This window comes from Neovison vison, chromosome 3 (assembly GCF_020171115.1).
Source record: "Neovison vison isolate M4711 chromosome 3, ASM_NN_V1, whole genome shotgun sequence".
Classification (NCBI taxonomy): Eukaryota; Metazoa; Chordata; class Mammalia; order Carnivora; family Mustelidae; genus Neogale; species Neogale vison.
The window spans coordinates 226,031,475-226,055,794 of NC_058093.1; the positions used below are offsets into that span (position 1 = coordinate 226,031,475).

A 24,320-nucleotide genomic window follows, 5' to 3' on the forward strand; every position below is an offset into this window, starting at 1 on the left:
AGAATGCTAATCAATGGATCCTATCTCCATGTACCTTTCATGCCGCCTTAACTGGCTCTAAGTTAACGACCCTTACCTGCTTCCTATCCTCCAAGCCACGTGTCCAACATCATCAGCACACAAATCAGTGCTCACTTGATCCCCACCCCTGCCCCGCACCTCCCCATTGGGCCCATTTTACCCACAAGGGACCTGAAGTTTAAACCTACCAATAGCCCGTTCCCTAACACCTGATTCGCTACCTGCTGACCCTCATCTGTGTCACTCCCAGGACACACCTGATATTCCAGTTTGCAGTGAGGTGGTGAGAAATGCCCTGGGTGAGGAGCCCTCCCCCACCCCCAGTCCAGGGGATGCTGAGAAGCTGTGGGGTAAGTAGGACAATAAAAACAGGAAAAAGCAAGTTTGTTTCTAGTGTTATGCGCACAGGGTGGCAGGATATACCTGCTGAGTGTTCCCAGAAGGTCCCCAAGGAAACCATTAACTTGAGTCTCTCACTGTTCTTACATGTGGGGTGGCTTGGGGGAGGGGGAGGGAAGGTATACTGAGAAGAGGGGGATGGGCACCGCCCCAGAGGTCAGGGTTATGCCGCACAGAGCTGCTGTGCACATTAATAAAAGGTAGATGATTGAAGGATGAATGTCAGGGTAAGCAGCAACGGGTTTGTCATCTAGGGTTGTCGCTGGGTTATATAGGGTGGATTTAAGGTAGAGAAGGGGGAACGAGTGGGAGGTGAGTTGGGAGGGAGGGGCTCCTGTGGCAATGAGATCCCTAGCAGGGATCGGGGGTGTGGGGGGAGTGGCTCTCTTGGCCTCCAGCTTTGACCCTTTCTTGGCTGGTCTCAGCCAGGGAATCGAGGAAAGGAGATGGGTCTGATGAGCTGGAGACAGGGAGGGTGGCCTCTAGCCCTGGAGCTGATCAGAATGGATATTAGGGTTCCAGGGCTGGAGGGAGTGAGTTTTGGGGGAGGGCGACGTGGCTCCCAGGAGCCTAGGGTAAAAGTATGGGAGGGGATTTCGGAGACTTAGGAGATGGAGGCGTAGGGATGAGGAAGCGAGAAGTGAAGACGTTTGCCTTCTTGGGGAGTAGGTCTCAAACTGAGGCGGACTGAGAGAAGTTAACTCCAAACGCAGTGGGGAGGCAGCTGAGGTGAGGGTCTTCCAATCCGATGGGGCTGGGCTTAGAACTCTGCAAAAGAGGGGGGGTGTCATTCGGAGGGAAAGGTGCACAGCTGAGCCGGCGGCCTCCTAAACTGGAAACGGGAGGTTCTAAGCGGCACTGACCTCTTCCCCAGCCTCGGTGGGGAGGACGGGTGAGCGTCCGGAACCGGCTTTCCCGAATCCAAACAGAAGTCTGAGTAGGGCTGACAAGTGAGCCAGGAGTGCGAGAAACAGTGAAGAGTCCTCACACTGGGGGGTGCGGGTGGCATTAAACTGGAAACCCGTACTTGAAATTGGGGGGGGGGGTCCTCAGTAGACCATACAGGAGGGATTTGGGGGAGCTAATAAGTACAGCAGGGGCCGAGAAGGGATTCAGGAAACTGACACGGTTTCTACTGGGGTGCTGATGGAGTCTTCCCACTCGAGACGCGAGGCATTGGAAGGGTCCCCCAGATTGGATACAGAGGATATGGGACACTGGGAGTGGGCTGAGGGCGGCTGAGGGGCAGACCTGAATCAGGCTCTGAGGAAATTGAGGGCAGCTTCTCATTCCCACTGGGGGAATGGAGGGCTCTTCACCAGTTGGAACGCGGGGCGCATGGAGGGGGGCACTGGGGTTATCTCCCTCCCGACCCAGGGAGATTGGGGGGCTCTTAAATTCTGGATAGCGGGGACTTGAGAGGGAGGACTAGGGGGTCCCCGATCCGGAACCGAGCTACCTTGAAGGCACCGGGAAGCGCTTCATTCCGGGAGGGCGTTCCCACGGCCCGGCCCCGCGCTGGGGTGGGTGGGGGGTGCGGCCGCGCCCTGGTCCCGGCCCGCCTCGGGATTCGGGGTCTCTCTCGCCCTCGGGTACCCGAGAGCCCGGTGGGAGCGGGGTCCGGACGCCGCCGCTTCCGCGGGCGCCCGGGCGCGCGGGCGAGCGCGGGGCTTTATGCGCGCAGGGCGGCGGGGGGAGGAGCCGGCAGGTCGGCCCCCGGCGGGCCCTCCCCTCGGCCGTCCCCGCCCGCCCGCCCGAGCGGGGTCGGGGGAGGGGGCAGCATGGCCTGTCCGTCCGGCCCCCTTCGCCGCGCTCCTCATCTGCCCCGCGCCGAGCGCTGCCGCCGCCGCCGCCGCCGCCGCTCCGCTGCCCGCGCCGCCCGCGGCTCCCGATGGAGACTGACGCGCCCCAGCCCGGCCTCGCCTCCCCGGACTCGCCGCACGACCCCTGGTACGGCCCGGCCCGGCCTGCCCGGCCCGCGCCCGCCCCGGCCCCGCCAACATGGCCGATCCGGGTCGGGCCGGGCCTCCCCGGGGCCCGGGCCCGCGCCCCCTGCGCCCTGGCGCCCGGCGCTCACGCGGGCCCTTTGTGTCTCTCCTCCTCCCGCAGCAAGATGTTCATCGGGGGACTCAGTTGGCAGACTACGCAGGGTGAGCGAGTCCGGGAGCGCCCGCCGGCCAGGCAGGGCACCCTGGACCCCCCGGCGCCCCGGAACTGGACACCCCAGCCCGGCCCTGCGCCCTGCTGACCCCGGGCGCCCCCGCGCCCTCTTTCGCGCCCCGCCCGGGGACCCCGAGAGCGCAGGGCGATCGGCGAGCGCGCACGGCCCAGCGGGTGGAGGGGAGGAGATGAGGGGTTCAGGGGGCATCGCGGGGGTGGGCTGGGCCCCCGGGACCCGCCGGCGGCAGCGCCAACTCCGCTCGCACCTGCGGCTCAAACTTTTGTGAGGCGGCTCCCGGAGCGGCGGGAACCCGGCCGGAGCCGTCCCCCCTCCAGCCCAGCTCGGCCCTCGGCTTCCTGGAACCCCCGTGGGCGCCAGAAGGCTCCACGGGAACTGGTTGAGGGCCACGGGGTGGGGGGGGGCAGTGGAGAGTGCGCAGGCTGCTTGGCGCGGGGGCGGTCGGGCCGCGGCGGGGTCACCGGGGGCAAAGGACGGGGGAAGGGGGGAAGGGGGGAAGGGCGCGGGCCCCGAGCTGGTCCGAAGGCGGGTGTGTGGTTACAGAAGGGCTGCGCGAATACTTCGGCCAGTTCGGGGAGGTGAAGGAGTGTCTGGTGATGCGGGACCCTCTGACCAAGAGATCCAGGTGAGCCCCTCACCCCCTCCTTCTGCTCCCGGCTCGCCCCCCTCCACCGCCACTCACTGCCTTGTAACCATCTGCCTCTCCCTCACTACCGCGCGCAGGGGTTTCGGCTTCGTCACTTTCATGGACCAGGCGGGGGTGGATAAAGTGCTGGCGCAGTCGCGGCACGAGCTCGACTCCAAAACAGTGAGTGGCCCTCCGGGCGTCGGGGGTCCTTTGGGAGAGGGAGGCCGCCGGAGGAGAGGGTCAGGACTCTCCCCAGAGGACAGTTGGATGGGGTTCTTAAGGAAGGAGCGAAGGAAGGAAGGAAGGAGTTTTCTGAGTAGAAGGGCTACCAAGCTCCGAAACTTTGTCACTAGAGTCGGGGGTGGTGGGGAGAGGAGAAGAATCCCAGGCCTGCGGTGAGATGCTAACATCCCCCAGCCCCTCCCCGTACCTACTAATCTTGGTGCCTCCCAGAGCAGCTTGGGGTGGGGCTAGGTCCCTCCCCTAGCCCAGACTGGGTGAGTCAGGGTTGCAGAGACCCACCCCGTGGCTTCTCTGGACTCTAGTATTTGACTCCCCACCACCACGGTTCCAAACCAATAGCAAAGCATCACTGAGTCCCCCTCTCCTCCCCTCCCCTTTTGGTCTATGAGCTCCCCGCTTTGTGTGGAAGACAGGAACCTGCTTTGCCCATGAAGGGATTTATGAGAAGGGGACTAGCTTGCCTGGAAACAACCCTTCTGAGGGCTGGATCCGAGGAGAGGCTGCTTTTCTGGCATTCAAACTCCTAAAACATTTTACTGCTGTCCCACTGCTCCCCAGTGTCTTGGGCCCTCCAGGGGGCGCTGGCCCAGGCCCCTGCTCTAAGGGAGAGGGAAAAGGAGAAAATCAGAGGAGGGGTTACTCTGTGATGGGGTGACCGGAGGCCAGGGGGCTGGGACAGTGTGATCTCTCTCCACACTCCCCCACTCTCCTCTAGCTCTGGGCCTCCCTGCTTGGGTCAGTCCCTGGCTCCTGTTTACCTGTAACAATAGCCGGTTGTGCCCAAGAATTTGCTAAATTACCGCCTGTCCCCAGCTCCTGTTATCTCTGCCCAGTGGCTCCCACTCCTGCTCACAGTAATGAGCAAATGAGGGCAGGCCTCAACTTTGCCGGCTCTGAAAGGATCTTCTTGGCGCAGAGTGAGTGACCCAAGCTGGGAATGGAGAGACAGTGGCCTATTGTTTTTGGTGATTATCTGCCATCAAGCTGCCAGTTCTCCTACCATCCCCTGTCCTCAGAATGCACTGATGGCTTCAGCAGCGCTCAGGAAGCTGAGATTTAGGGACTGGGGCTTGGGAGGGGGGGTGGGGGCGGGGTCATGGAAGACTGATAAGGAGAAGAGAGAAGAGGGAAAGGAGGGTGTGATGGGCATCCTTCTGGGGTTTGGGACTCAAAAAGGCAAGGGCTTTGTGTTTGGCATTCGCTGGCCTGGATGGGGGGTGGGTGGGAGGGAGGTTTATTGTGGGGAGTCTATTTTGGGTTCTGACTTTCACCTTTTATTTACTTGTTGGGTTTTATTTATGTTACCAGCCGTGAGTCAGAGTGGAGGTGGGGTGTGTCAGGGATCGGGTGTGCGTGGGTCTGTGGGACGTGGCTTGGGTACCATCTCCCCATCAGGGTCTGCGCAGGGGGACTGTCTGAGGTGCTCTGGTGGCTGGGGAGGCTGCTTCCAGGAGAAAGAGAAGGATGAAAATGTCCATAGAGGTACGAAATCACACCTTCAGACAGGGGAAATGGGCAATTGTGATTTCCCCTGGAGCCCAGTGGGACTTTGGGAGAGAGGAGACATTGCCCCAGCATGGATTTTAGAGGTTCCTTCTTTGTGGGCAGGTGTAGTGGGAGAGCCCAAGGAGGCTGATCCCTGGTTCATGCCATTTAGGCAGAGAGGAGCCAGAGCCAGTTGCCTAGAATGAGGCTGAGTTTTGAACGGAAGGAACAAGGTAGACCTTCCCTGCAATTTGCTGGTGAACTTCTGAGTGATATCCACCCAAGTGGGTGGCAAGAAACTCTGGAATGACCGGGCCCCATCGGTCCTGCATTGATCACCATGTCTCTTGCCCTGGCTTTTGCTGTTTATCAGTACCCAGGAGCACCCAGGTGCATCTTGCTTTTCTCCTTTGGTTGTTCACAGCCAAGGGCAAAGGTGGCCTGCTGGCAATAGCACCTTTGTTTGCTCAATGAAGGGCAGTTCACAAAGGGCTGCTTTCACCCCTGTTATCTCATTTGACTCCCCATGGCTGCCCCTGGGAAAAGTGCGTGTGATTACCCCCACTTTGCAGATGAGGGAACTGAGGCTAGAGGGACGGGCAGGTTGCCAAAATCAGAGGCTTGGGCTGGAACCCAGAATTTCTGATGGAGTCCAAGTCCCATGTCCTTGCACGTTACCAGAACCCGCGCTCTGATTCACTCCAGGCCTGGCCGCATTTTCGCTTGCAGCCTCAAAGAGAGCTGTGAGATGTCGATGGTATTGAGGGAATAGAACTGAGTCCATTCCTGGTGATTTATGAACTCTTACCTTAAAGCAAAGAGTATTTCCATCCACAAGGCTTCCAAAGTCTGGATTGCATGCCTCACCTAGACAGGTACCTGCGTGAAGTCATTTAGGTGAGAAGGGCCCTCAAGTAGTACCCTGTGCTCAAAGGAGTAAGACTTTGCTTACTTTGTTGGGGTTCCTGCTGTGAGCCAAACACCTTGTCAAGTGCTTTGTAAGCATTATCTCAAAGAGTCTGGGGACAAACCCTTTGGGATGGGTGTTACTATTTGCCTGTTTTGCAGGAAAGCTTGGCCCTGAGGCTCAGAGAGGTTAAGTGATTTGCCCAGGGTCTCACAGCTGGGAAAAAATGTAAGTGGGATTTGAACCCAGCAGCCTGGCACTAGGGCCTAAATGCTGAACCACTTCACTTTTCGGCTAGAGGCTGTGGTGATTCCTGTCCCCTCTGTGTCACCTCTGTGTCCTGGGATGAGAGAAGTCTTCAGGGCTGAAGGCTGTGTGCTCACCCATTTGAAGTGCGAGAACCAAGGTCCCTTTACCTCTCCCTTCTCTTTCAGATTGATCCCAAGGTGGCCTTTCCTCGGCGAGCACAGCCTAAGGTGGGTATGTCTGTGTCTGGGAGGAGTCGTGTTACTTCAGGTGGGGGTCTCCCTAGCATTCCCGTCTATGGGAGATGCTTCTGGAACCTCTGTTGGGAGTGTTTCTGGAATAGACTGGGATGGGAAGACATATCCCTAATGTCCTGGCTTTGTGAATTGAAGACATCCTGCCTCTTCCCATCTGTGCTCTGGGATGAACTGGGAGGGGGCTGCATGTGTTGGAAGAAGGAGGAACCCCTCTGGGGGATTCATTGTCCTGTATTTGAAGCCAGTACCCTTCAGATCCTGAGTCGACTTCTGTCTGACCTCATAGATCACAGCCTCTAAACCCAATGCCCCTGGGGAGGTCAAACCCAGGACAGACACCCCCTGAGGCTGAGCTAGAGTCAGGCCGGGGAGCTGTCTTTAACCCCCAGTCTCCTTCCTACCTACAAGTTTGCTGTATTCAGCTTGCAAAGGGGGAAGGGAGCATGGAGTTGGTCACCTGTTGTCTTTCAACTTGGGTGAGTGGCTGCCCTCCCACTGTTTTCTTTCTCCAGTGTGGTGGTGAGTTTTTCTGGGTGTGTGTGAATTCTGAGCAGTTGAGCTATGAAGCATTCAAGACTTTTGGTGCAGGGTAGGGGTCTGAGATTTTATTCCAGGCCTCAAGGCTACTAGCCAAATCTTAATTTTTAAATGGTTAAATATAGGGGACAGGAAGGAAGGCTGATTACAGAGCAGGGAACGGAAGACCCCTGAGTCTACTGACTCGGGTCCTAGGACTAGGTCCTCCTCCAGGAGATCTCTTTCCCCCTTTGCGAGGGATTAGGTAGGAACCAGGATGCTTTAAGGTCTTGAGCCAGTGGCTTCCACCATAGTGCCCGGCTCCCGCCACAGCAAAGGGAGAGGGACAAGTTGTAGGAGACAGGAAGGGGACATCTCTAGAAGGATCCATCCAGCAGAGGGCCTGAAAGCAATTATGGAGCAGGTATTGGAAGGAAGCCGCACCAGGGAGCACATGGTCGGAATTGGGTTAATTCCATTAAGCAGTTTGGTGACAGAAGGTGCTTTAGTGTTAGGATGGGGCTGGGAATTGCTGTGGATTAGCCATGCGCTCCTGGGGTAATTAGGACCATGTGTTCTTCCTAAAACGGGGCTGGGGCCACAGGGCTGCCAGAGGTTGGTTTGGGAGGAGGTTGAGGAGGAAAATGTCGGCGTTGAGTTCAGGGTAGCCCTGTGATGGGCTTCGGTCTCTCTCAGGGGTGCTGGTGGGGGTCTCTGAGTTACATTATAGGTCTGGGTCACTAACCCACCCCCTTTCCTGCATTGGTCCTTATGGAAGGCATTTTCCCCTACACAGACCCCAGGGATGGAGGCAGGAGGGAGGCACACTCAAGCCAGCCAGCGTGTGGGGTGCACAGCTGCCCATGACAGGCCTAGAGGCGGGGGTCCATGGGGGAGCTTGGTGGGGGGGGGGTTCTGAGTAGCTAGGGCCACAGAGAGCTTGTCAGCTGGTGCCCTGGCAGGAGGGCTCGAGCCCCTGCTGGTGGCAGTAGGCCACAGGACTCAGATGCCCACTTTCTCATTCCCTCCCCTTAACAGATGGTGACTCGAACGAAGAAGATCTTTGTGGGGGGGCTGTCAGTGAACACCACGGTGGAGGACGTGAAGCAGTATTTTGAACAGTTCGGGAAGGTGGGTCAAAACTGGGGGTGCTTGCTGGGGGTGCTTTCATGGGCTATGGAAGCCCTGCAGAATCAGTACCGGGCAGAGTCCAGCCAGGTCATTCCAATTCTTGCAAAAAAAAAAGGGTGAAAAGGGGACTGGGTCCTTTTGTGGGTGAGACCAGGCTCCTGTCCTGTCTGTGGGCCCCAGCCTCTGGACACAGCCCCAGGGAGAGAAGCCACACAGTAGCTGTCCCTGTTGTTGCCCTTCTCCTGTGTTTTTCTCTTGCTTATCTTCATTCTCCCAAGGGAGGCCGCTCTCCCCTAGCCAGTTCAATCTAGTCACCCCTTAGCCTCCTGGGAGTTTGCACCTGTCCAAGCCATGGGCGGTTGCACCTTCCCCCACTTCTTCCTGGTGAGGATGATAAGGAGGCAATAAATATGATTCCCCATTGCACTCAGCACCCTGCTTGCACAGGTGGGAGCTGGGGGGAGGTGCTGATTCCCTAGCTATTTGAGGGGGGTCACTGAGGAGAGCACCCTAAATTCCTGATCAGGCCCAGCAGATTGGCTCTCAGCTCTGAAGTGCATTGAGCTTAAATTTCTGGACCGTTTAGTTTACGAAGGAGATGTGGCATCGTCAGACAATAGGGTGTCCCCAGAAAGGTGAGTGATGGGAGCATCAGGGTCCCATGGGGATATGGCAAAGAGGGGGCCAAGTTTTAAGACTGGTGGTGAAGGAGGTCTGCTGTGCTTAATGCTTAATGTCCCTGGTCTTCCATAACGTGAGACAGTCTACAGGCTTCGTCTCTACCTGCCCATCGAGGCGTTTTCAGTTGCCTGCTAGGCCAAGGGCGGCAGCCTTGGGAATGGGATGTGAGCTGGGGACTGGGTGGGTTTCCAGGGCCCTGTCTCTAGGGGAGAAGAGGAGAGGGTGGGAGGTCCCCTGGCCAGCGGCTGCAGGCGGCGTGGGGGCCAGAGGCCTAGGCTCAGGCGCCTCCGTGGGGACCCGGGTACAGGACGGAGGGCAGGTCGGCGGTCTCGGCCCCAGAGGGAAGGGCGCTCCTGGGAAGCAGCAGGCCCGCTCGGCTCCGGCGGGGTGTCTTTGTGTCTGAGCGCCGAGCATTAGAGCTCGCACTAATCTGATCCAGCAGCTGTGATTGGAGGCCGCCTGCCCCCGGGGCCGGCGTTGCCATGGCAACCGGGCCCCAGGAGAAGCCGTCAGCGGCCGCGTCTTTTGTTCGGGCCTAAATCGGCGTTGGCATGTGAAACCGGCCCGGGGAGGCCAGGGGGAGCCGGAGAATAGGCTGCCAGGGAGCGAGGGGGACAGCCGGGAATGCCAAGGGCCCCGCGGCAGGGGGCCCCCCGCCCGGATCGAGGGGCCGCCGCCGAGGGGGGAACAATGGTCAGCCGCCATGGCTGCCACTCAGGCTTAGCGGCCGCCGAACTTGGCGGCTCCCACTGGTCAGCAGGCCCCGGCCGCCTCCCCTCCCCCTGCCGGAGCCCCCCTGCCCCCGGGTTCCCATGGAGACCAAAGCCTATTAAGGACACTGGGCTGGGAGCCTCCCTCCTCTCAGCTGGCCCCAGGAGGGGACACCAGTGGGGGTCCCCTGGACCCCCAGCCACTTACCTTGCTCCTTGCCCTGGCCTCAACCCCACTGCCTCCTTAGGGGTCTGTCCAGCCAAGGCCGGGGTTGAAGGATCTGGGCGGTCAGGAGTGGTGCAGTTGGATGGTTGGGTGAAGGAAGGCCAGAATTTGGATTTGGGCTGAATCACTCTGTGGGTCAGGCAGGAAACTGGAGCTATATAGGATTAAGGAAGTGGGTGTGGCTTTTATTCATTATTTCAAAAATAATTACTGAGTACAAGTCAAGGTGCTAGATAGGATGGCCATCACCATAGCTGACCTGGGCGCTGTCCTCAGGGAACCTTCAAGAGCAAGGGGTATTGGGCTGTTCCTTCTCTTTCCCCCATGTGACTGTGGGGTAAGCCCTTCCCTAATAAAGGTCATAATAGCTATTACTTATTAAGCACTTACTGTATCCCAGGTAATGTGAGTTCGTGTTACAGGTGCTATGTCATTTATCTCCTCTATATAATTGATAAACACTGTTACACCCATTTTACAGATGAGGAAACCTAGCCCAAGGTTACCCAAATGCAGGATCTTGGATTCCATTTCCAGTCTGTCCTACTTGCAGCCTGTATTTTTATCACAACTGGATTTCTGGATTTCTCTTTTCCATTGTTAAAACAAGAGGGAGGGAAAGATGTGCGGAGCCCAAAGTTTCTGTCCAGTTTGGCCGGTCTAGCTCATTTGGGATTGGACGCAGAATGGGTCCATAAGGATGAGAGTGGCAGGGGTACTCTGCCGCAGGCCCCTGGAGCAGGAAGCTCCTTGGGGAGGGGAGGTGTCATTTCCCTCTGAGATCCTCCAGGGACCCCGCTACCTCCTGGCTTAGTCCTGGATCTCCCAGGGCAGCGTCAGAGACCTGATGCTGCTTGGCACCTCAGGAGAACTGGGGGACCACCCTGTTCAGAGGCTGCCTTCGCCACTTTAATGAGGCAGATGACAGGCTGGAAAGAGAGCCAAGGAGAGTGGAGGAGAGGCTGTACCCAATGGCTTCAGGAACTTTTCCTTCATCCCTTGGGTGTCTGACCGTTTGGGGGAGGATCAGCAGCTAAAATGGGATGTGTGTATTGGGGGGGTGGAGGGATGGGGATGGGCAGAGTACAGAAACAGCCCTTGATTTCCACCAAGGACAAATCAGACCTTAGCTTAACCCCATGAGGTGGCTGACATTGGCTGAAGAATTAAGAGGACAAGGAGGAAGTCCCAGCTGTAGGCAAAGGGAGGGAAATGGGACTGCAGGAGGGAAGCTAAAGCCTTTGGCCGTCCATGTATCCTCCGGGGTGCCTTGAGGGAGTAGCAAGAAGAGAAGACTGGGGTGCGAGGGAGGGGGGATCATGTAGCCCACTCCCCTTCCTCAGCCCCTGCCCCTCCCCCAGTCAGTGGGAGGCAAGCAGTCCAGGCACTGAACTCTACTTGCTTTAATTACAGCCTCTAGCAAAAGGAAACCTCAATTAGAGGAAAAGATCTGTACCAGCAGAGGGGAGTCAAGTCTGGCTGGAGTGGCTGCTGTCCTCCTGGCCTTTTGCAGAAAGGGAAGAGGCTTTCATTGCCCCGTTTCTATCTTGCTCCCATATTTCCTTCTTTAGCACCCACTCCGTGCCTCCTCCTCCTCCCAGGCTTGGTCTAGGATTTGCTGTGTGACCTTGGTGGGTGACTTTACCTCTCTGAGCCCATTTCCTTATCTACAGAACGTGGCTCTTACATTGCCGGGACTGTAGAGAGGATGATGGGGCCAAGTGGCAGGCACGTATTTGGTGCTTCATTATTGCAGGCTTGTCCATCAAGAATCTGGTGGTTGGTTGGGAGGTGCCTTGGCATCCAGGTGGGGTAGTGGATGGAAAGTCATCCCCTACACTGGGAGCAGGTTCAAAGCGAAAGCCTAGCCTGCACGAGAGGCACATGGGTGTGGGAGCCCCTGCTGCGGGCTTGTGGCGGGTACCCTGGTCTCTTGTGGGTCCACCATGGCAGGCTCTGTTTCAGGTGGATGATGCCATGTTGATGTTTGACAAAACCACCAATCGGCACCGAGGTGAGTGTGGCGCCCTCCCCCTCCCCAGGCCAGGCTGGGGGCCTGTGGTCAGTCAGGGGGCTGCAGGTCACAGCTGCCCTTTCATCTTGCCTCCTGACATCCTATCCCCAAGGATCTGCATCCTCTCTGGGGCCTGGTCTTACAGAAGGCTTTTGTCCCGCCGTTTCCTGTGCTAGAAACTCGCCCAATTGCAGACACCCGAGAGGAGCAGAGGAGCAACCTCCCCCTTCCAAACTGAGCCCTCCCCACACACCCCCACCCCCACCCCAGCCGCTGTCTGCCCAGCCTGTGTCTGCTGGGGCTTTACCTTGTCCCTGGTAACCAGAGCTTAGGCCAGGCCGCCCCAGGGTCAGGCTGACTGCACAGCCTCCAGCAGTCTGTTCCTATGTTCCACCCCCACCAGCGGGCTGAGCCCAGCCCCCAACCCCCTTGCCCCTGAACCTGTGAGCATCTGGGCCACAGTGTGCATTGCCTGGTTGTTTTTCTCCCAGGGGCCTTGCCTTCTGAGAAATCCCATTCCAACCCCTGGGGCACACCCGGGAGGACATGGTTTGTTTCTCCAGTTGCTTCAGGGTGTATTAGCCTGTTTGGGGATTGGGGTATGTGCTGGGGTAGGTAGGTTTGTATGTATGTGTGTATTTGTATCTGTGCGTGCGATGGTGTCTGTGTCTGAATATTTGTATGTGTTTGGTGTGTCAGGGTAACTATTCACGTGTAGAGGGGGCCTTTGTGAGTGCTGCCAGGTATCTGTATGATATATGGGTCCCTAGGGATGTGTGTGTGTGTGTGTGTGTATGTGTGCACGCGCGTGTGCATATGCACGCTTGTGGGGGCATCTGTCATACATATATGTGATCGTGTACAAACATAGGTTTGTGTGTGTACGCTTCTGTGTAAATGTACATAAGTTGTTTGCGTGTGCTCTTCCTTCCTTTGGAAAGCACCTGAGAAGGAGAAAAGGCACGTTGAGTGTATTTTCATGATGGCTGTAATGCTTTCTAATTTGCTGTGTGACCTTGGACAAGTCACTTCACTTCCCTGAGCCTTGGCTTTCACATCTGTAATGCAGGGGCTAGAAACCCCGCCTCAGCAGGCAGGGAGTTGAAAGGTTCCCAGGCTGTGGGGAGAGGCTTTTGTTAACTCTCAGGCACTGGCCTGTAAGAGAGGAGTGCTGGTGTGGTATCACTAGGGGCTGGGTTTTGACCATAAACCCTGGTTTTTGTCCCCACCTTTGCCCTGTAGGGTTCGGGTTTGTCACGTTTGAGAGCGAGGACATCGTGGAGAAAGTGTGCGAAATCCACTTTCATGAAATCAACAACAAAATGGTGAGGGGGGACCAGACGGTTAGAGGTGCAGAGAGAGACGGGGCAGGGGGTTCTCAGAGGTTCTAGAGGCAGGCAGAAGGGAATCACAGTCCGTGGGGCAGAGCTGGGTTCTCCTACCCCTTGAAGATCTGGACACTGAAGCCTGTGTCTCCTTGTGGTTATAAAACATGGCTGGTGGAGGCAGAGAGGCCCGATTAACCTTTCTTACTCTACCACTTGCCAGTCTCTTCCTTAGGCAGATGACCTCCTGCTTAGAGCCCTTTTCCACATCTGTGCCTGTAGTACCCCCCTCACGGGTTTGGTGTAAGCCACTACATACAGTCTGCAAAACCATTTACGTAATCTCTGGCACCCAGCAAGCACTCCATGAATGGTATCTATGAACCTAACAGACAGGAGGCCTGCTAGGGAACCAGAGGGTCTGCGACCCTGCTGTCTGGAGGAGGGACTAACCCTCAGGTCTCATTGCAGGTGGAATGTAAGAAAGCTCAGCCAAAAGAGGTGATGTCGCCAACGGGCTCAGCCCGGGGGAGGTCTCGAGTCATGCCCTATGGGATGGACGCCTTCATGCTGGGCATCGGCATGCTGGGTATGTGCTAGGCCTGCACCTGTGGCTACTTCCTGCCCGGAACTGCTCCCAGGGCTCCCAGGGGCTGCGTAGGTGTTGCCTCTCCTCTGTGGGCTTCCCTCCTGCATGAGACCCTGGGCGGGAGTGGGGACTGAGGAGCTCAAGCTTCACAGCCCACCCAGGGTGGGGCAATTTGGTTGTGGGGTGCTGCCCTCTGGTGGTAGCCAGAAAATGGCCCGGCTTCTTCTTCTTCATCAATCCTTCTGTCCATCTGTCCACTTGTTCATCCATCCATCCATCCAACTCGTAGTGATTGAGCAACTATAAAATGCAGGGCAGTGTGCCGGCAAAGAGAGCAGTGACTTTCCTTGGAGCTTTGTGGTCTGGCGGGAAAACAAGTAAGAATATGAATAAATAGGGTTGGATGGAGTTTAGGGGGCGCAGAGGGCATGGGCGTAGGAAACTGGGACGGAGGTTTGGAGAAGCCAGAAAGAAAGTTCCATTTAAGTTGAGGGCTTTGGGTTGAGTGGGTGCTAGTCGCAGAAAGTTGGGGAGAAAGGAAGGGTGCAGTGTTACAGGCAGAGGGGAGAGCATTTACAAAGACCCAGAGACTTTGGGGAAGGCAAAAAGAAAGCAGCTGCTTTTTGTTCACTCAACTGATACCCACTGAGCAGTTTCTGAGAGGCAGGCCCTGCCCTCCTGGGCTTTCCCATCAAGCAGGAGGCAGGAGTCAGTAGTTTCATAGCATAGCGTTGGTTGGGAGGCTGTGGGAGATCCGAGGAGGCACCCAAAACCCATCTGATGGTCCAGGAGGCCCCCTGGAGTAAGTGCAGGGCACCATGAGCCTTGGAAGGTAAGCAGGAGCCAACAGTGCTGGGGGCCCACAACGAGGGGGGGTGACATCTGAGCTGGGCGCCCCAGGGAGCTCACTGTCTCCCTAGAGAGACAAGATGCATACACACAGAAAGAGAACTGTGTAGAGGAGCCTTTTTGCCAGGAACGGAGGAAGGGGAGCTCTGGGAATTCAGAGGTGGTGGTGGGGGCACGGGGCCATGGCATGGGCTAGGGGTCAGGATTGGGATCACAGATAGAGTGGGAGAGGAAAGCAGCATCCACACAGGGCACTGTTTTGCTTGAAGTTTTCTTTTAACTCTCTATTCGGAAGTAATTTCAAACTTTCAGAAGAGTTGCAAAAATGTGATACAAAGAATATTCATGTACCTTATGGTTAATATTATATCCCATTTGCTTTTACCCATTGCTTTCTCTGTATGCGTATATATGTGTGGATATATAAATGTATAGACACACACACATAATACACTGGTGGTTTTCCCCTGAATCATCTGGGCTTAAATTACATGCATTATGGCCTTAGCCTATAAATACTTCAATGTGTTATTTCCTAAGATTAGGGGTCTTTTGTCCATGAAGCCACATGATAATAATCCACTTCATACAATTATGTTTTCCAATATTTTAATCTATTTCCCAGTTTGATCAGTTGGCCCAGTAATTTTTTTTTTAAGATTTTATTTATTTATTTGACAGAGATCACAAATAGGCAGAGAGGCAGAGATAGAGGAAGGGAAGCAGGCTCCCTGCTGAGCAGAGAGCCCAATGCGGGGCTCGATCCCAGGACCCCCGGGATCATGACCTGAGCCGTAAGCAGAGGCTTTAACCCACTGAGCCACCCAGGCGCCCCCAGTAATGTTCTTTATAGCATGTTTTTGCCCCCAGATAGGATCCGGCCTAGAACCCGATGTTGCATTCAGTTGTCTCGTCTCGTTAGCCTCCTTCGGTCTGGAACACTGAGATCCGTTTTCTTTTCAAGGTGATTCATTAGCTGGTTTTGCCCCATTTTAAAAATGACAAAGAAGGGAAGAGGGATGAAGAGACTTGGAACCAGTTAACTCTGAATGCAAATCCCGGTGACACCATTATTGCTCTTTTTGCTTGTTGTTATTACTCTGTGATTTTTCTGGCAAAGCTGCAGTTACATATTAGCTACATACATGTAGCTGGAACCAGGGGCTTGTCCTGGAGATAAGAAATAAAAGATGGGGGGGCGCCTGGGTGGCTCAGTGGGTTAAAGCCTCTGCCTTCGGCTCGGGTCATGATCTAAGGGTCCTGGGATCAAGTCCCACATCAGGCTCTCTGCTCAGCAGGGAGCCTGCTTCCCTTCCTCTCCCTCTGTCTGTCTCTCTGCCTGCTTGTGATCTCTGTCTTTCAAATAAATAAAAAAATCTTTAAAAAAAAAAAGAAAGAAAGAAAGAAAAGATGGGGAAGACAGAAAATCAGTTCTTTGAAAAAACCCTGAGAGGCGCTCCTGGCTGGCTTAGTTAAGAGGAAAGTGTGACTCTGGATCTCAGGGTTGGTCCTGAGATTGAGCTCTGTGTTGGGTGTGGAGATTAATTAAAATAAAAACAACAACAACAACAAAGCCCTGTTCAGATAATGTTATCGTTGGTGCTATGGGGAAATTGATAAATATTGTAACTGATGGGAGGGAGGAATCTTGTGGAATGACCTCTCCAAGGAGGTGACATTTGAGCTGGGACTTGCACAATGACAAGGACACAGTCACAGGAAAAACTGGCAGGGGGAGAGTGTTCCAGGCAGAGGAAAACAGCCTGTGCAAAGGCCCTGAGGTGGGAAGGAGTTTGGTGGCTTTGAGAAACAGCAGGGAGGCCAGTGTGCCTGGAGGAGAGTATAGATGAGGACAGAAGGGAGGCAGGAGCCAGAGCACAAAGGGTCTTGGTCAGGGTTTGGACTATTCTCAGCCAGTGTGGCACCTCTCTGAGCCTCAGTGTTCCCCATCTGTAAAATGGGGTTCCTGATAGTACCTGCCTCTTAGGATTCCTGTGAGGCTTAAGGAGAGATTGAAATATGCAGTGGGCTTAGCCCAGGGCTTGGCATGCAGAAAGTTTTTGGTAAATGTGGCTGTTAACTGTGCTGTGAGGTGGGGAGGGAAAAGAGTGGCTCAGATCCTTCCCTGCTGAGCAGGGTCGCAGCACTAGGTGAGGCCTCTGACACTAGCCCCCTCATCCTATCAGGTTACCCCGGTTTCCAGGCCACAACCTATGCCAGCCGGAGTTACACAGGCCTCGCCCCTGGCTACACCTACCAGTTCCCCGGTAAGTCCTGCTTGGTTGTCCCTCTGCTGCCAGCATGTCCCCGGTTCCCCGTGCAGTCTGACTCCTCAGGGCGGTGTCTGGGGGTGCATGGCTGGGGGAGGAGGGGTCTGCCTGCTGGAGGCTTGGAAGGAAGGGCATGTCTGAGGAAGAAGCACCTCTCCCCACCCATCCCCTCCCCCACTCCTCCCCAGAAGGTGGGAACCCCCCACCCGGGGTCCCCCCCCCCACGTGGTCCTGCATGGCACGGTTCTCTCTCAGGCAGATCTTTGCCTGCATCCTGCCTTTTCTCCCCTCTTCAGGCCATTCTGAGTTGCCACTTCCACCAAAGAAAGCATCAGACTTGTGGTGGAAGCCTCCCTGAGGGCCAACGCCAGCTGTGTCTTTTATGGTCACACTTACAATGACCACGTGCTCCGCTGAGCCCTCTAAAGGCTCACAAGACTTTTCACGCTCCCCCCATGCAGAAAAGCAATCCAAAACCTTGATGATCATCACCCTCATTTGTAATTCAAAAGTAAAAATAACACTAGACCTTAGAGTAGGTGGCAGGAAGCCCAACACAGCTCTGAATTTTGCCATGATGGGTCTTCAGTGTTGTTTTCTTTGAAATATCAGACATCAAATTTTTGCATGCTTTTTTTTTCTTTTTCCATTCTGATTTTTTTTTTTTTTTGGTGGGGGGAGCCTTTTTCTTTTTAAGAGGGTCCCTGAGCACTTGCATCCTTTGCCTCTTGGGCTGTCCAGTTTGGCGTCCTTCCTCGACATGATGTTGTCTAATCCTGACAACACTCACGGAGGGACGGACGTCCTCATCTTACAGGTGAGGAAACAGTCCCAAAGAGCAAAGCGACCCATGCTAAGACGACCCATCATCTAGAAGGATGTGGAGCTGGGAACCCAGCCTGAGCCTGACAGGCTCTGGGGTCTCGGTTTTTCATCAGTGCTGCCTCGCCAGCTCCTCCCCACAAACAAACAAACAAACACACAGGAGAAGAGGAGGATTCTGGTTGGCGTTTTGGTGCAATCTTAACATCTTTTAAGAAACACCAGAGCAGTCGCTCTGGCTTTGGCCAGCACCCAGGGTGTAGGTGGCAACTCTGCCTGTTCTTTTTCTCTCTGTCTCTCCTCTGCCTTCTCCACCTTTGCCTGCTGGGCACCGTGCTCTCCCCATCCCAGCTCTGGGGTCCTGTGCATGGCCTCTCCCCCTACCCAGTGTCCCTGTGGGTGCACCCGTCCTCCCTGGGCTGTGCCCCAGGGGCCTCCCCTGGATCTTCCTAAGCTGTTTTACGTTTCATTTTAGAATTCCGTGTAGAGCGGACCCCTCTCCCGAGCGCCCCAGTCCTCCCCGAGCTTACAGGTCAGTCGCTCGGATTTCCTACACCTCATAGGCCACACGGGGAGAAAGAGAAGGACCCAGGGGCCTTCCCTGGGGAAAGCTAGTGGGACCCTTTTCTCCTGTCCAGCAGCGCTCTGGCTGTGGGGACAACAGACTCTGCCCGGGCCCTGGCCAGTCTGTGTAGCTCATGGCCCTGAAGGGTGGGGCATGGGGCCAAGCCCAGCAGATGGAGGAGAAATCACTCATTCATCTATTTGGCAAATATTTATCTAGCGCCTCCCATGTGCCAGGCACCGAGTAGACTAGACTCTGGGATTTAGCAGTGAAGACGCCAGGGCCTCACACTCAGACTAGAGTGGGCCGGGTGGGGTCTTGGACACTCTGGAGTGCGCATGCCTCCACTCTGTGCCAGCCGACCCTTGCCTGGAGGGGATGCCCACCTAGTACTCGGAGATCTCCGTTTCTGAGGGAAGCCAGAAACCCAGCTTTTGCTTCTGAATGGATTTTTCAATAGTTCTCAGATGTTGGCAACGAATTCAAAATTGTTAAACCATTGCAGGCCAAAGGAAACCTTTGTGAGGGCCAAATCCAGCCCTCAGGCTGCCCGTTTGCAGCTTCGGAACAAGCTGCCTGAAGGCGCGCTTGGCCTCCTCCGGAGCCATCTCTCCCCCTGCAGCTTTTGCTTGGGACCCGCAGCCCCTGCTTGGGGGATGGGGGCGTGGCCAAGACCGGGAGGAGGGGTGGGGCATGTGCAGTGAAGGTGGGCTGCAGGGGGTTTCTCTGTTCAACCTGGTTCTCCCCCCACCTCACCCCAGACTCTCCCCCCCAACCTGGCCGTGTGTGGAGGACGTGAGCATGGATGCAGCTTGCGATGACACCTTCCTTCCAAGGGGTGCTCGGAGGGTCCCCCAAAATGGGGAAAGGGGCAGAAAACTAGGGGGTGAGGAAAGGGGAGGGAGTAAAGAGCCCTGTAGGTGCGGGTGGTAGAGGCCTCTCCCTGAACAGAGTTGGGAAACCCGCCATGGGGATGTTGGAAGGAGGCTTCTTTTCTCCTCATTTCAGAACTTTGTGCTGAGGACCTACTACGTGGGTTACTCAGCCAGGCCCCAGGGGCATGGCAGGGACAAGACAGGGCCAGGCCCTGCTCTCACAGGACGTGCAGTCTAGAGAGGAAACCAAATACTTATTATATAAATGAGTAATTCCTTACAGTTGTGATAAGCAGTTACTCAGGTTGGCTGCGCTGACTTTGTGGAAATGTCTAACCAGACCGAGAACCAGGCACCAGACAGAGCCCAGCCCCTGCCCTTAAAAGAACTGAGAGAAGACAGGTCCCCTCAGTGGCTGGGTTGGTGTAGGGGAGGAGGTTTTCCCTGGAGGCCTGGAGTTTGGATGCTTCTCTTGCCTTCAAGGGTTGTGGGTGTTGCCTTCAAGGGTTGTGGGTGTTTCCTTCAGGCATTCAGGAGACATTTACCATGCCAGATGCTCTTCCAGGTGGGGATTCAGCCATGAATGAGACGGACAAGGTCCCTGGCTCCTGGCGCTGATATTTCAGTGGAGAGAGCAGTAAATAAGTAGACAAACAAATGAATGAAGTAATTGCAGAGGGTGAGAAGTTCCACAGGGAAAATAAAACAGGGAGATGCTCTAAGGCCTTAGGGCCAAGGACAGGAGGCTGCCTTAGCGAGGGTGGCCAAGGAAGGGGACGTCAGGGTGAGGAGCCAATTGTATTGGCTCTTAGGCAAGGCTCCTCCACAGTTTAGGAATCATGCTGTCCCCAGACTTTAATCTCCCAGACCCAAGGCTGTTCAGGGGCCATATCCAGAGTCCCTAACCCCAATCCAGTACCAGTTCTGCGTCAAGGTCACCAAAACAGCCCCACGGGGTGCATTTTGGAATGGGAGACTGTATTCCTGAGGGCAAATGCCAACTCAGGACTCTGGGTGGGGTGCGGCCTCAGGGGCTGCAGTGGCAGAGCCAGACGGTAGAGGGCGCTCACCCACTACCGCATCCCCAGGGAGCTCCAGGTTCAAGCCAACCCCTTATTTAAGAAGAAGAGCCTAGGGCGCCTGGGTGGCTCAGTGGGTTAAGCCGCTCCCTTCGTCTCAGGTCATGATCTCAGGGTCCTGGGATCGAGTCCCGCATCGGGCTCTCTGCCCCGCAGGGAGCCTGCTTCCTCCTCTCTCTCTCTTTGCCTGCTTGTGATCTCTCTCTGTCAAATAAATAAAATAAAATCTTTAAAAAAAAAAAAAGAAGAGGAGCCTATCAGGGGTGCCTGGCTGGCTTAGTCCTTAGAGCATGCAACTCTTGACCTCCAGGTTGTGAGTTCAAGCCTCCCATTGGGTGTAGAGATATGTTAGGGGTAAAAAGAAGAGGTTCCTTTTACTCCTTCAGCATTTATTAAACACCTACTGTGTGTAAGACAGGGTGCTGGGCGCCATGGAGGTGGACAGCAAACAAGGATATAGCAGTATCTGTATCTGAAGAAGGGAACCGAGAAAAGGAGCTAGGGGAACTTGGGGGAGATAGTGGTTATTTTCTCGGGAAACGGCGGGGAGCCCTGAGGCGGGGAATTGGGTGCATATAATTTACCGAGGGTGCGGCCTCAGGAGAAGGACAGTGAGTGAAACAGGAGAGGCAGAAGGGCTGAAGCCCAACTGTGGCCTGGACTGGAGTCTGGCTTCCTCCCAATCCCACCGGGAGCTCTGAAACAGGCACTGCATCTCAGTGTTGGCCCCACCTTGAGGCAACAGGCCTGGCTTCTTATACCCCATGTCAGTCAGCCATTGGTTGCAGTCGCCTGGGGTTGGGTTGCTGGCCATCACCTCCTGGGGGCCTCTGGGCTAGGTGGTCCCATCTGGCCAACGGCACTCTCTAGAAAAGGGGACATCGCTCAGAGCAGCTCAGGGTGGGGTGCCCCACTCCCCACCTTGTGTTGTTCAGGTGTGTCACTTGAGTTTGGGGGTGGGAGAAAACTGAGGTTGAGTCCGTTGCTAGGAAGCTGTCCACTCTCCTACCTTTCTCCACCCATTCTGTGGGTCAAGGCACAGCTGGTGCCCTAAGGGAGTGCCTTCTGCCTCGATGCTGCCCAGAGGGGGCCTCCGTTGTCCACTCCAGTCCCCTCACCCAGCACACTGAAGTGCCCATACCTTTCCTTTCAGCCATTCCTCTCACTGCTTACGGACCAATGGCGGCAGCGGCGGCAGCGGCAGCTGTGGTTCGAGGGACAGGTGAGGACTTCTGGGGTTCAGGAAGCGGAGGAGAGGTGTTTGGGGCAGAGAAGTCTAGAGGGGAGAGGAGGTAGCTACTGCCACCCTTTTTCAGAAGGACTTATTTATTTATTCCTTTGCTCCCCAAGTATTAACAGAGCACCTGGCGAGCCAGCCAGGAAGGAGGCTCCTGTCCTCCAGAGCTTACAGGCTGGTGGGGGCATCAGGTGTGACAGAGGCAGGCATTCTGAAGGACAAGCCTGCTCTGCTGGAGGGAGCCTGGTACCAGAGGTGCTCATAGCCGGAGCCTCTCCGGAAGGCTTCCAGGAGGACACACCCCTTAACTTCCAACTTGAAGGCAAAGTCGAAGAAAAGTGTCCCACGCAGAGGCCAGTTAGCCTGGGGGGAGTACAGGAACAGGGCGTGCGGAGGTTGAGCAGGAGGAACCAGGTCCTGGGAGACACAGAACATTGAAGCAGTGGAGCGATGTCAATTCGGGGAAAATGCACTGGGCTGCCAGATAGGGGAGAGTTTTCAGGGGCTCAGGAGGGGAGGCCTGGAGGTCAATGGGGAGGCGACAAAGTGGACAGACGAGCTGGTGGCGGTGGATGGACCTGGGGAGACCTCCAGAGAGTGGACCCACCGTCCCGCTGGGATGTAGGGATAAGGGAGAGGGAAGGCTCAAGGTCATGTTAAGTGGGTGGAATAGGTTTTGTTTGCGGCCGGGGGAGGGGTGTCGTGGGGCAGCAGTGGGCGCCGGGGCTATCACCGTCTTCTTTCTGGGTTGCCAGGCTCTCACCCCTGGACGATGGCTCCCCCTCCAGGTTCAACTCCCAGCCGCACAGGGGGCTTCCTGGGGACCACAAGCCCTGGCCCCATGGCCGAGCTCTATGGGGCAGCCAACCAGGACTCAGGGGTCAGCAGTTACATCAGCGCTGCTAGCCCCGCCCCCAGCACCGGCTTTGGCCACAGTCTTGGGGTGAGTGGCCAGTCCTGGAAGACTCACAAGTTGGAGGAGGCAGAGGTTTTGTCTGTCTGCAGGGGCAGAAGGGGGCTGAGGGAGGATGGATGGAAAGAGACGGTCACCAAGGGGGAACAGTGGGGCTCATCATTCAATCCGTGGGCCAGGCATGAGGCGGGCTCTGGGGATATCACGCAGGCTCACTGTCTCTGGCCACCTGGAGGCTAGATTCTAGCTCAGGGGTGCCCTCATTTTACCAGGGTACTGGTAATACGCAGATCCCAAGCCCCACCCTAGAGCGTCTTCTCCTGCGTCTGCAGTGGGGGCAGTATGGCAGGGCTAGACAAGGGTCTGTGCCTCACCCTCGGTGTTCCTCAGAAGAAAGGAGCCCCTGGGCCTTCTCTGCATCCCTAGGAATTCTAGGATTCAAATTCTTTTCTTCCCAGGGCCCCTTGATTGCCACAGCTTTCACCAATGGGTACCACTGAAGCAGGAAACAGGTGGCAGGAGGTGAGGAGGTGGGCCAGGATCTGGGGTGGGGGTGGCACTGGGGAGGCTGGCACCCGGCAGCGCCGTCTGGCCCGCAGACCTTGTCCCCGCCTTCATGGAGCCCACGGTACAGGGCGGAGACAGTACTTTCATGACCTCAGTGGTCAATGAACCTGAAAAGCTGCTCAGCCTGCTACATAAAAAATGTAAATGAAAACCACTAAGACAGTCCATGCCACCTGTCAAAGATTTTTTTTTAAGATGCCTAATGCCCAACATTGATGAGGGTGTAGGGGAAGCAACAGGTAACTTGTCTCAGGGTTTCCAAAGGGCAGATTGGCACTGTTTATCCAGATGTTAAACATTCATGCCCTTGACCCAACGAGTCCACTTCTAGGCATTTATTTTAAAAACTGCAAAAAATCGGTGTACCTGGCTAGCTCAGTTGGAAGAGGGTGTGATTCTTCACCTCAGGGTCTTGAGTTCAAGCCCTATGTTGGGTGTAGAGATTACTTAAATAAAATTTTTTTAAAAATTTAAGAACTGCAAAACACTGAAATGCCCATCAAAGGGAGAGTGGGTACTAAGTCAGCATATGCATACACCTGCATATTACACAGCCATGAAAATGGGATGCTGTCATCATACATGCATGTCCAGAGAGAGAGAGAGAGCAAGAACTCTGTACACGGTCACAGGGGGATCCTGGGTGAACCTGGGGCATTTTGTTTGTTCCTTCCTGCATTGATTCCAACGACCATTAGTGGAACACTGTTTCAGGAAAGAGGGATGTAGGAGACAGACAAGGCCCCTCTTATGCTACAGACAAAAATCAAGTGGACCAATGATGAACTTCCAAATTCCGTGTGAAGAGGCTGCTTGAGATTAGAAGTTCAGAGAAAGTGCCTCCGAGAAGGCAAGAGGGCGCCACTTGAATAAATCCAGTCATGCAAGAATCTAGGGAAAGGGCATTCCTCACAGGGAATAGAGCCTGAGAAGTGTGTGAACAGAGCTCTGCTAGGAGAGGATGCCTGCGTTCCAGGAGCCCCTAAGAGAGGCGGGGGCGGAGACAGGTAGCCGCCCTGTGTCCCCCTAACCTCCTGCTGTGTTCCAGCGCCCCAGCCTGCAGCTGACTGAGGACCACAGTGAGCCAGCGAGGGGGCGGGGACACCTCAGCCGCAGCCGCCGCCCCCTCCCCCGCAGCGACTCGGACCGCTACTGCCTGCCCCCCACTCCCTGGGCCCGGCCCCTGCCCTGCTGCCCCCGGACAGCGTCTGGCTCCCCTACTAACCTCCCTCTCTTCCGCCCTTGGCTCCCCTCCCCCACCTGCCTCTCCTGCCCGCTTTTATTTATTTTGGATTAGCCGGTTGCCCCCCCACCCCCTTGGTTCTCCCCTCTCAGGTCTGTGCCCCTCCCTTCCTGCCGCGCCCCCATAGGACCCTCCCCCCCCAGAAGGCTTTTGTATTTGTGCATAGCTAGAGTGAGGGCGGAGGGGGTCTGCTATAGGCCGCAAGCCCTATGCTTGTTTTTTATTCTGGTTTCCCCTCCTTTTCTCTTTACTTTTTTTTTTTTTAAAGAAACCGTTTTTTAAACTATTTCTAGGTTTGTGAATGTGAAGCCCCAGGCCGCAGGGGGCAAGGGGCCAGGTGCCC

At 55.8% G+C, this 24,320-nt stretch overlaps 1 protein-coding gene across 5 annotated transcripts; it reads left to right on the forward strand.

Annotated features, from left to right (window-relative positions):
• Positions 1-353: 353 nt before the first annotated feature.
• MSI1 (musashi RNA binding protein 1) lies at positions 354-23,998 on the forward strand. 5 transcript variants are annotated; one of them, XM_044244150.1, is made up of 15 exons: positions 354-647; positions 2,530-2,570; positions 3,143-3,224; positions 3,323-3,407; positions 6,297-6,338; positions 7,920-8,012; positions 11,595-11,643; positions 12,886-12,968; positions 13,440-13,557; positions 16,593-16,673; positions 17,974-18,030; positions 21,171-21,239; positions 22,010-22,197; positions 22,626-22,689; positions 23,783-23,998. In XM_044244150.1, exons 1-14 carry the CDS (start codon positions 640-642, stop codon positions 22,665-22,667), a joined length of 1,038 nt encoding a protein of 345 aa, XP_044100085.1. In that variant the 5' UTR covers positions 354-639; the 3' UTR covers positions 22,668-22,689; positions 23,783-23,998. The 5 variants fall into 5 exon arrangements, with proteins under 5 accessions (XP_044100085.1, XP_044100082.1, XP_044100084.1 ...); XM_044244147.1 differs by lacking the exon at positions 354-647 and adding an exon at positions 2,288-2,370; XM_044244149.1 differs by lacking the exon at positions 354-647 and adding an exon at positions 2,288-2,370 and having other exon boundaries at positions 22,043-22,197.
• The last annotated feature ends 322 nt before the right edge of the window (positions 23,999-24,320 follow it).